We start from the raw sequence: 12,500 nt of genomic DNA on the forward strand, positions 1-12,500 counted from the left end.
CTAGGCCAGTTATTTCAGTGACGTCATTTGATAAGTTCAAGCTTAAAAATTCCTTTAAATGTTTAAGCTATTGTTTGAGACTCAAAATTCGGCGTTTATCAACACTTTAAAAACTCTCAGTCAGTTGTCCGACGAGACAAAAAAAAAAAAAAAACAAGTAAATAATGCGCCAAAGTTTCTTCGGCGCAATCGAGTTTTCTGCACAGCGTATAATGCTGTATGAAACTTTTAGCCACGGCCCATGAAACTCAGCCGTGGCCAATGAAACTTTCAGCCACAGCCCAGTGGTGGCTTGTGTTGATGGCACCTATAGCAGTGCCAGACGCACGATCGTGGCTAACCTTAAATAAAATAAAAACTGCTGAGGCTAGAGGGCTGCAATTTGGTATGTTTGATGATTGGAGAGTGGATGATCAACATACCCATTTGCAGCCCTCTGGCCTCAGCAGTTTTTAAGATCTGAGGGCGAACAGAAGTGCGGACGGACAGACATTGCCATCTTGATAGCTTTCTTTTACAGAATACTAGAAAACGGTTGTGGAAGTTGACATTTTCTGAGCCTTTCATATCGTTTTTGCAGAAGTATGGTTTTCGTTTGTTTGCAGTGGCTGTATTTAGCTTCCATTAATGCACTTAACACGACATTTGCTATGCACTGATAGATCGTACCGGAACTTGACTCTAGTACATTTTCCGTTCCATTTAAATCTTTTGTGTACGTGATATTGTACTTATGATACGGAGTTATATATCTACGCACAAATACACGTAACTTATGCATGTTAGCATACGGTACTCTGAATACAAGTAAGGTTATGTACGTATGTATTCTCAGATATAAATAAGATTGTATTTACCTTGGCGTGTGCATATAAATAAAAGTAAGGTTATATATTTTTGTACGCGTCTACCCACAAGCTTCAATCATTTAAGATTACCTGCGTAATACAAGTGCAGATATTCGACTTCATTATAATTATATTCGGAGATTTACAGTATATGTGAAATGTACAGACCTCATCCTCGTTATAGTAGGTAGGGGCCTCAACTGGAGACATGCATTTGTGATGGGCGCGTGCGCGCACACAGACAGGCAAACGGACGCAAATACTATATATATTTGTTCCAAGTTTCCCAGTCTTGCTTCTAACTAAATATCTCCCTCCCCCCCTAAAACGGGTGGATTTATTTGAGGTAGTTTATTATTTATTGATGATATGCTTGTGTTTGAAGAGTATAACTTATGTTTGATGAGTACATATAAATTATGCTCTCTCTCTCTCTCTCTCTCTCTCTCTCTCTTCATGCCTAAGTGAGAATGAGTGCCTGTCACCATTTATATGATTATCTGGTGGTCGTTTTATTTCCGTATTCTAAATTTTGTCTGTCTCAGCTCAGTAAATCGCATTAATATTGAAAGTCATAGTATGATGTCTTTGTTGGTGTTCATGTTTTGTAGTTGTTTTTCTGTTGTTTTGGTCTTCGGATGCTTAATTAATACCTCCGCATAAATGTGAAAAATGCTTTTATTTGCATACAGGAAGCTGCGGTTTATTTCCTGTTATGTTCAGTGATACGTTACACGATCTGTAATTTAAATATTTTACTTTTATTTCATTATTAAGGTTAAATAAATAGATTGTTAGAAAATGGATTTAGATTGAAATGACTATTTACTTAAATTTACTTTCATTTGAACCTTTTCTCTTTTCTTTGCAGATGTAGTTTCCGAGTTGGCATGAGTACGGTGCCCGGGGTGAGCCGCGCCCACACCGAGGCCGCCCACACCGCCCACCACCCCCACTCATTCCAGCCCTACAATTGTCTGGTGGACATGGAGCTGCAAGAGGGCCTCACGGGGCGTCTTCTGGACACCCACAGCATCATCTTCGGAGAGGGATTCTCCGACACCCTCTCGTCGAGGATCGTGGGCGCCGACGGCACCAACGCCTACCGCCCATGGGAGGCTGACCCAGGGGACCACCGTCCACCTGACCACAGACTCCACCCACTGTCAGCTGTCTCGTCCGCGCCCGCGCCCATACAAGTTCTGGCTCACTCGCCCTCGGTGCCGCCGCCCGTGGCGTCCAGCGCCCAGATGTCTCATTACGCGCACACCATTCCTACTTATAGCGACAATTACCCGGCAGGGCACGCCGCGCCCCACCCGCCCCACCCGCCCCACCATGTGGGACACCCCCAGCACCCGGTGCCACACAAATTGCCGCCCTTCGCCGCCTTCAGTCCAGATCGCAGCGTCGGGAGTACGACGCCCTCGCCGCTGCCTTCCTTCAACACTTTGCCTTCGCCGCACGCCCGCTACCCCCTGGTCCCCGCCCCCGTCCAGGCGCGGGAGATCCCCACCATCCAGCAGCAGATGATGGATGAGAGACACATCCGTATGTTCGAATCACCGCAGGGCAGCGATCCGGCGCCTTCATCCACCACGCCGGCCCAGGCCTCGCCCAACACCCAGCCGCCCACGGTGTCCAGCGGCAGCGCCAGCAGTTGTAGCAGCGGAAGCAGCAACAGCACCAACAGCAGTAGCAACACGAGCATAGCTCAGCAACAGTCGACTTACGACGGCAGTTCGACGCTCCTGCGTCTGGAGGGCTCCGTCAGGGTCGGGGTCAAGCGCGCCGGGCGAGCGGGGTCGCTGGAGTCCTCGGAGAGCGACGCCTCCGTGTCGGGCACCGAGAACAGCGGCCAGGTCTCCAGCATCAGCTCTTCGGCCGTCAACAATAACGAAAACAACGGCGGCTCTCAGAATAACATGAACTCCTCGAATTCTGTCCCGTGCTCCGAAGGGGGATTCCGGCCCCCGCCGCCCCAGCAGCCGCCTCCCCCACAGGATGACCCACCCGAAAAACCTGTGAAGAAAAAGCGGAAACGATGTGGTGACTGTGTAGGGTGTCAGAGGAAGGATAATTGCGGGGACTGTGCCCCTTGCAGAAATGATAAGTCTCACCAGATCTGTAAGATGAGAAGATGCGACAAACTCACAGAAAAGCGGGTAAGTACATCGCTTTGTCATACTCTCTTTTTGTGCCTTGTTTCTCTCTTCATTTCTGTCTGTATGCGCATATGGGTACGTGTATTTGTCATGTACATACATGTATAGATGCACATCCATGCATTTATATACAAAAACAAATGCATTCTCTCGTGTGCGTGTCACTCAATCTTTTGAATTTACTTAAGTGTACTTTATGAAAACTGTTTTACCTTCGTTAATCTTAGTCTAGTTGGAAATGGATCAAGTGAAGATGCATGCAATATTTGTCTCCTGTATCTTTGAAATTGTATTAACATACATAACACTTCATACTATTATATGGAACAACATATTAAACTAAAGCAACGAAAGCAAAGGCAGCCAGAGCCAGAAGTAATAATAAGCGCCTCTCCCGTAAGTTCGCGTTGCTGCGAAGTTTGATATAGAAGCAGCGACAGCGATCACGTAGTCCCTCCGAGCATAAAAAGCGAGGAATTACAATTAGGTTGGAATCCTCAACAGGCGCACTCTTGTGCTCGCAATCATGAGACCGAGAAAATCGAAGATATCGAAAAAGAAAAAACTTTCCCAATTAACGCCTCTTTCCACGACGATGCTTTATTTGTTCTTTGCAATTGGATAAGCCCTGCGGTTATATTATTGCTCTGGCCTTACCATCTGGTTAGGTGAGAGAGAGAGAGAGAGAGAGAGAGAGAGAGAGAGAGAGAGAGAGAGAGAATTGAAAGATAGTTTAAAAAATAGATAGAAACTTGCTGGAGAAGGTTAGTTGTGATTCAGTTTGCAAGGAAAAAGAAGAGAGAGAGAGAGAGAGAGAGAGAGAGAGAGAGAGAGAGAGAGAGAGAGAGAGAGAGAGAGAATAGTAAAGAACAGAAGTGGCTGGAGAGAGGATTAGGTGTGATTCACCGTGCAAGATAAACAATAAGAACCAGTATACGTGTGTGATGAGGTCAGATAATTGATTGACAGATGAGTCTCACTGAAAGGGACCAGGATGGGATTTTTAGAATAAGAGAGAGAGAGAGAGAGAGAGAGAGAGAGAGAGAGAAAGAGAGCGGTGGTAGATGTAAATCAAGATGATTGGCAGAGGGAGAGCGAGGGTTATCTTGATTATTATTTATATCACTTTCTTGCACATCCTATTCGGAATTGCATTGTTTAAGTGGTGGCATGAGTAAGGCGAAGTACACGAAGCTTCATCAACGCCTCCCTTTTCCCGTAAGATGAATTTACGCTGTCATGTCCCGCAAGCAATATTGCATTATAAATCACCCTAAGCAAACATCGCGTGAGAGAAGTTGCTTTTATCGGGCGGAGCCAATATCGATTATTACTAACCTCTGCCGCTGGAGAGAATTAAACCTTACGTATCAATTAGTTTTGCGAAAAAAAAGAGAGAAGAGAAAAGGAGGAGGATTGAAGGTCTTTCGAGAGAATGGCTCTCTCTCTCTCTCTCACCTTCTTGTTTATAATATTGGCTCTCGGCAGTGTCTTCAGCTGTTCCAGCTGGACAGGCTCCTTGTTCTTCCACCCGGAGAGAAGTACGCGCGATTTATTGCTTGATAACACCTTGACATCTAATCGAAGCAAGCTCTCTCTCTCCCTGCTCTTCCCCTACCTCCTTCCCTCCCTTCTTCCCCACCCCCACCCAGCACCTGTAAGTCACTATCTAATTGTCGGCTCAGATCTTGGAAGCCAAACATTCAAATACCTTCTGTTGATTCTCGGAGAGATGTAATCAGAAAATCAGCAAACCCCGAGCGTAGGGGATCAGATCCTCTTTTGTCGAGGATGACTAAGAGCGGCGCCCAAGGTACACAGTGTTTTTTGCCGTCAGAAGCCTCAGCTGCGCCAGTTGTTGGGTTGTGTTTGGAGGAACACTTGAGCCGGTGTTTGAAGTACCTGCAGTAGTAAGTTCGAGGTCGAGAGGGAGCTACGGGAGGGGGCGGGGAGGGTTCAGGTGAGCATTTGGGTTGGGGTATACCGGTGTGGGAATGGCTACCCGCCTCATGAGGAGAGCTGTTGTGTTCGGCCAAGGCTTCCCAGTGATTCATGCAGCCTTCTGGAGCAGAAAGAAATGACGGTGGTTGCCCCTGTAGCGGCGGAACGCGGCCCGTGAGACGAGTCGTTGTAGCGCCCTCTGAATCATCCCGCTCCTGAAGTCTCGGCAGCAGCAGGGGCGTGACTCATGGGGCCAGATACTTTCTCGGGCCAGGAGGGGGAGGGAGGATGGGTTAGTGCTTCCTGGGAAGGAGCAGGGCCTAAGGGGGCGGCCTCCTTTGGATGTGGCTTCTTCCGTGGAACAGAGCAACGTCAACAAGGAATCTGATTGTTTATGAAGGAGGAATAGGGGGAGGGGAGGTGGAGGTGTTAGGGGAGGAAGATGGTTGCCCCCTAAAAGGTTGAGGAAGGAAGAGAGCGAAGCCTTCGGCAGAAAGAGAAGGGAAGAAAAAATCAATCATTTTATGCAAAATATTTGCTCAGGAGTTCAGCGCTTCTGAACGATTCACTTGTCTTTTATCATTTTATGTTCTGTCTCTTTTATTTACTGCATATGTTTTCGTTTCGCTGGATAATTTATCATTGCAACAGCTCTCATTGCCTAAGTGGGATCCTTTGCTCTTGTTTGATTTTAAGTTTTATCCATTTTATATTTAAATAAATGTTTCTCTTTTCCTTTAAATTAACCAAGATGCTTGGTCGGATGCAACCAGAGAGACTTTTGATTTAGCGTAAGAGAAAATATTTTCATTGAAATCTCAAATTAAAAAGGCCATCCAACCATGGTTATATTACGGTTGATGATCCTGCATCACTGTTGATATGTAACCTGCTCAGGTTTTACAGTGATTTTAACGATAGGAATCTGCTACGGAATGTTAAATTCAAAAGGCAGATTATGAATATAACGTGGATATTTATTAAAATACCACTGGAGTCATATTTTCATAACTTTAAAGTGTGTTTTCTCAGTATTAAAGGTACTAATTTGCTAATCAAATAACTTGTTTGCATAATGAAATCCGTTTTCAGATTCTAAACTTCAGCCTGTTTTTTATATAAGTTTTTTTCGGCAATATATTTGCGTTCTTGGTAACTGCTTGTGTAAGAGGAAGTTTGTTCGCCTCGTCTTAACTGGTTTCTTTTATGTCTTCTTGAGCATATTTGGTGTTTCGGAATCCTTCTAGGAAACGAAGGAGAGTGAATCTCTAGGAAGTCTGTAATGACTAGGTATTATTGACATCAAAGATGCCATGTTCATTGCAGCTGCTGTGTATATGATAGGCGTATAATTGAAATTATATAGGTGTATGTATGTATGTATGTATGTATGTATGTATGTATGTATGTATGTATGTATGTATATATATATGTATGTATGTATGTATATGTATGTATATATATATATATATATATATATATATATATATATATATATATATATATATATATATATATATATATATATATATATATATATGAGAGAGAGAGAGAGAGAGAGAGAGAGAGAGAGAGAGAGAGAGAGAGAGAGAGAGAGAGAGAGAACATGATTGACACTTCCCCATTCAACACCTCGGCCTCTGCGATCATCAGCTCAGTACATCATTTTGAAGAGAATTATTGCGTCAACAGCTTCGTGCCGGAAGTGAACCCCCACCACCCACCCACCCCCTTCCCTCCTACTGTCATTTACATATTAATTATTCTGAGTTAATTATAGAGTTAATTATCCCCCTGTGATCCCTCGCACGTGAAATATGGAACATTGAATTATTTGTTTCGAAGTCAGCAACATCGACGGTCGGTTGTATGGACCACGGTATGTATGGGGGAGGCTCAATGAGAAGTGGGTGTCCAAGCAATGGGATGGGAGACGGGGTTCCAGGGGCGTGATGGAGTGGGGGATGATGGGTGGTAGTGGTGGTCCTGGAGTGGGACAGGGAGGGTCTATACGTCCCCATTGGACATTTTGTGAACGGGAATTAACTGTTAATTAATGACAGTCATGCTCGTTGCTTAATTAGCTCTAATCCCTGGTTTTATCTTTTTTTTATCCAGTTATTAAAAAAATGATTTGGTCGCCATGCAGATGTATGGATCACCCTCCACAACACCCCCCCCCCTCCCCCTTCCGTCCTTTCCCCATCCAACCACCCTTATGCATTGCGAGGGGAACGCCAAAAATACATTCCTCATGGAATAAAAATAAATTATTTATTAGACAAATAAATCAGGGCTAATCTTCAGTGTTTAGGTTATTTGCAGAAATTCCTCTTTTTCAATTTTTTGTAATCCCTAAATCGTAATTTTTTCTCTAATTTCTTTTTGAAAAATATAACAAAATCATAATCGGTTTAATGAACTCCTGGGTTTTATTTATCCCGACTCATAAATAATTCGAGTAACAAAAAGCAATTATTGAAGTTTTAATTAATTTGGCATTAAATTTTTTTTGTTTAGGTAATCAGGGGCGTGTGTGCTTTATTGACAAATGTGTATTGAGATTAAATATGTGATGATATTAATAGGAAATCATCGCTTGTTCCAGATGGTATGAGGATGGTGATGTCGGTGATGAGTTGAATAGGTCTCTCTCTCTCTCTCTCTCTCTCTCTCTCTCTCTCTCTCTCTCTCTCTCTCTCTCTCTCTCTCTCTCTCTGTTGTTTGTAAAACGATTATCCCTCATTTCAACATTACTACCGGATTGCAAGCACTCGATAAGAGTTGCATTATCAAGTCTCTTGGTACATACATACGTACGAGCCTCAGTTTTGTATCTTGAATTTTGCTCTCCCTTAAAAGCACTTTATTTGCTTTTGTTCATCGCTACTCAAACTTAAGTTATTTCCTTATATATTTTAGAGCCTTTCGGATTGTTTCCACTGACAGCTACGATAATGTTATGTTTCATTTGCAAGCGCAAAGTACCACATCATTTTCTTCATAAGGATGAACTACCACATCTCTTTGATAGCCCAAACTATTAAGCTTTTTTTTATATATAACACAAACCTCCATGTCGTTTTCTTTGATAGCACCAACTGTCTCGTCGTTTTCCTGATAGCACAGACTATTAAGCTGTTTCCCTTTGTAGCACAAAGTTCTTCGTTTTCTTTGATCGCATCAACTGTCAGCTTTTTTCTCTGCTAGCGCAAACTAATTAGTCATTTTCATCGTCAGCTCAAACTGCCCCGTCGTTTTCTTTGCTGTCATAAGCTGTCAAAATGTTTCATCGTTTTCTATGATTTCATCAGTAATCAAAGTGTTTTCTTTGATTGCACCAGCTATAAAGTTGTTTTCTTTGATTGCACCAGCTATAAAGGTTTTTCTTTGATTGCACAGCTATAAAGTTGTTTTCTGTGATTGCACCAGTTATAAACTCGTTTTCTTTGATTGCACCAGCTATAAAGTAGTTTGATTGCACCAGTTATAAAGTTTTCTTTGATTGCACCAGTTGTAAAGTTTTCCATGATTGCACCAGCTATAAAATTGTTGCACCAGTAATAAATTTGTTTTCTTTGATTGCACCAGTTATAAAGTTATTTTCTTTGGTTATACCAGCTATGAAGTTGTTTTATATATGTGATTTCACCAGCTTTTGTAGAGTTGTTTTCTTTTATTGCACGCGATATAAAATTGTTTTGTTATTGCACGAGACATAAGACTTTTTTATTGCACAAGCTATAAAGAATTTTTCTGTGAATGCACCAGCTATAGAGTTGTTTTATAGGATTGCACCAGCCATAACGTTATTTTCTATGATTGCACCAGTTATAAAGTTGTTTTCTATGATTGCACCAGCTATAAAGTTGTTCTCTATTATTGTACTAGGTTTTATAAAGTTTTTGTATGATTGCACCAGTTATAAAGTTGTTTCTATTATTGCACCAACTTTTATAAAGTTTTCTAATATTGCACCAGCTATAAAGTTTTCTATTATCGCACCAGCTATAAACTTGTTTGTAATTGCATCAGCTATAAAGTAGTTTTCTTTGATTACACTAGCTATAAAGGTGTTTTCTCTGATTGCACCAACGATAAAGTAGCTTTCTTTGATTGCACCAGCTATATAGTTGTTTTCTTTGATTGCACCAGCTATAAACTTGTTTCATTTGATTGCACCAGTGATAAAGTAGTTTTCTTTGATTGCACCAACTATAAAGTTGTTTTCTTTGATTGCACCATCTGTGAAGTAGTTTTATTTGATTACACAAGCTATAAAGTTGGTTGCTTTTATTGCACCATCTGTAAAGTTGTTTTTTGTATTGCTATATAGTTTTCTTGGATTACACCAGGAATAAAGTTACTTTCTTTAATTGCACCAGCTACAAAGTAGTTTTCTTTGACTGCACCAGCAATAAAGTTGTATTTCACGAGCTATACGGTTGTGTTATTTGATTGCATCAGCTATAAAGCAGTTTTATTTGATAGCACCAGCGATAAAGTTGTTTGCTTTTATTTCACCATCTATAAAGTTGTTCTTTGATTGCACCAGCTATAAAGTAGTTTTATCTGATTGCACCAGCAATAAAGTTGTTTGCTTTTATTGCACCAACTATAAAGTTGTTTTCTTTGATTGCACCAGCTATGAATAGTTTTCTTAGATAACGCAAACCATCAATCTGTTTTCGTAGCACAATTTGTCAAGCTCTTTTCTTCTATTGCACAAACTATCAAGCTTTTCTGTTGTTACCACAAACTATCAAGCTGTTTGCTTTGTGGCTTAAATGCCTCTTTGTTTACAGCGATTGCAAAACGTGCCAAATCACATCCTTTGATTGCAACCTCTAGAATATAGCAGACTGCAACGTTATTTTCCTGTGATAGCACAGTCTATGCCAAGAGGTGTTTGTAAACACGTACTCGACCACTTCCCATCTTCCGATTCCCTTGAGTAATTCGATGAACTTCAGTCCTAATTGGCGAAATCTAAACAGATCGAAAGAGCATCAACACCTAATTTATGGCTCTCTCTCTCTCTCTCTCTCTCTCTCAGCAACGACGGCCACGATTTGTGTTTTCAGAATTATCATGATTTTGTCAACTACTGATAAGTATGTCATTGACTTTGTCAATACGTTGATAACTCTCATTCTTATACGTTCTCTCTCTCTAACTCTCTCTCTCTCTCTCTCTCTCTCTCTCTCTCTCTCTCTCTCATGTCGAAAGCCCCTCGTATGTCTTCTTCTGCAGCTGGATTCTTCCCACGTTGCTCACAGTGAGTGCGGATGTCGCACGCTTTGGTGTAAATGGCAGAGTGGTTGGGATGGGGGAGGGGTATGGGAAGGGGTATTGGAGGGGTAGGGGGTGTGGCTCTGAATACGTCGGTGTGTCGTGTATATTAATGCCTCTTAATTTAGCGTTAATGATTTGTGATGGTTTCTCCAATTTAGGGGCATCAGGGGCGAACTGAGAAACAAAATACCATCAAGGGGGTTTTCAGTGATGCTTAATCTTTTTTTTTTTTTAGGATATTTTGATAAGGGTTATGGGTATTTTTTTGTGAGGGGTGTGTTTTTCTTCATGCTTTTGTTTGTTCTCTTCTCAGTGGTAGTTATTTGGTATTTATTTTTCAGACAAGAGTAAGATTTTTTGCAAGTATTATAACAAGAATCGTGTACATTTCGAAATATTAATGGAATTCCATAATTTAAAAATTATTTACAAAAATGGAATGTTCTTTCTCTCTCTCTCTCTCTCTCTCTCTCTCTCTCTCTCTCTCTCTCTCTCTCTCTCTCTCTCTCTTATAGGAGGAGGAATGCGAACTAGGCACATAACAGGGCAGCTCCAATGAAAGAGTTGATGCTTTAACTGTATAGGCCTATAAATCCGTTGCTCGTAATTGTTTGTTGATGTATTTTTGCAGTATCGTATTTATCATTTTTCCTCGTTTCGGTGGGAAATGTTTCCGGATAATGCTGAGCTTGGAGTGAGGTTTAATTCGGTTGAAATGTGCTGTGTGTGTGTGTGTGTGTGTGTGAGAGAGAGAGAGAGAGGAGTGTCGTAAAACACTCCATACCTCTCTCTAGTTATGCATAGAATGCATTTCATGTTGCTTAAATTACATAAACCTTTAAACTGATTTTATAATCTGATGATTTTGCCATATTCATTGACATTCAAGCAAATCCCCTCCCTATTAAAGAAGTCCTGTGGAGGAGGGGGCGTGGAGGAATACAGATAGTCCTCCTCCTCCTCCTCCTCCTCCTCCTCTTCTCGAATTCCTCTTTTACTTCATCATCGAGTCATACCATTAATCACAAGTTATATCGCCCTGACCCGACCGAGGGTGACCGGAATCGGAGCCTTCCTCCGACATTAATGGGGCCAAAAGATTCGGAGGATTCTTCGGGAAGGCTTATAGGGAAGCAGTTACAGTACTGGATGGTTTATGCGCTCCAATGCGGAGGTGTTCCGGGTGGGGGGGTGTCACCCTACCCTCGGGGAAGAGGGAAAGGTAGATAGGGGGATTTTTACTCCCTGGAGAAAGAGAGAGGGGGAGGGGGGTAAACTGAGGGGAGTAAGGCGGTCTTCAGGTTCGCCTGCGTTTTGTTGGGGAGGGTCCAGGGTGTTTCTCCCCAATAGGAAATAGAAAGGGGGGAGGGGGAGATAGTGGAGTTTTGGACTTCAGAGGTCGTCCTGTGATTATTGACATTGATCTCTCTCTCTCTCTCTCTCTCTCTCTCTCTCTCTCTCTCTCTCTCTGCATGATGATGCACTGCACGAGGCGTGCGTGCATTCTTGCGAGCGGTCCCCAAGCAGCGTGCTTGCTTGATGTGCGCTTACGATATTTCTTTCCGTGTTCTTCCGTCTACAGTTTTGGCACAGTTTACGTATGATTCTACAATAATGGTCTAATAATTAATTGGGTTATTTATTTTGTTGTCTTTCATATTTACTTATATGTCATTTTACTACTGGCCTCTCTTTTTTTTTTTTTTTTGTCTTTTTCGTTCATGTATTTTTCTATTTCTTTAGTGTCTCTCCTCTTCGTGTTCTTCTTCCCTTATTTCTAATCCACCTTCCTCCCTCTTCCTCGTTCCTACCTTTCTAATCCTTCATTTTCTACTCGTTCATTTCCCTCGTGTTTTCCTGTTCATTTCTCCCTTGTTTTCTTGTTCATTTCCCTCATTTTTTCTTGTTCTTTTATCTCTTGTTTTCTTGTTCATTTCTCTCTTGTTTTCTTTCCTTATTTTCCTTCTCTTCCGGTGTGGGGAAGGGGGGGTGTTAGGGGGCGATCAATCGTATCCGCCCTAGTTTGGCCCAAGGTGGTCCAGAGGGCATATCTTTATGGGGGTCGTTCACAAGTTTATAGGTGTGTATGGGGAGGGGACGGGGGAGTGGGAAGCACCCATGAGGAGAAGAGGGGGAAGGTAGGGAGGGAGAGAGGGGGGAGAATAGGAAGCCAAGGAAGGGAGAGGGATGACTGAGGAAGAGGGAGTAGGGTTGGAGGAAGTGTTAAAATAAGGGAAATGGAAGAGGAAGA

The 12,500-nt window shown here is 42.2% G+C and overlaps 1 protein-coding gene across 1 annotated transcript in view; it reads left to right on the forward strand.

Moving 5' to 3' along the window:
* Tet (Ten-Eleven Translocation (TET) family protein) overlaps window positions 1–12,500 on the forward strand; it is a 168,953-nt gene that overhangs the window by 2,670 nt on the left and 153,783 nt on the right. The window contains exon 2 of the mRNA XM_067096969.1: window positions 1,720–3,013. Within this exon, the coding sequence (XP_066953070.1) occupies window positions 1,720–3,013 (1,294 nt within the window). The remainder of the gene's footprint in view (window positions 1–1,719; window positions 3,014–12,500) is intronic.

The sequence above is a fragment of the Macrobrachium rosenbergii genome, chromosome 53, assembly GCF_040412425.1.
Source record: "Macrobrachium rosenbergii isolate ZJJX-2024 chromosome 53, ASM4041242v1, whole genome shotgun sequence".
Lineage (NCBI taxonomy): Eukaryota > Metazoa > Arthropoda > Malacostraca > Decapoda > Palaemonidae > Macrobrachium > Macrobrachium rosenbergii.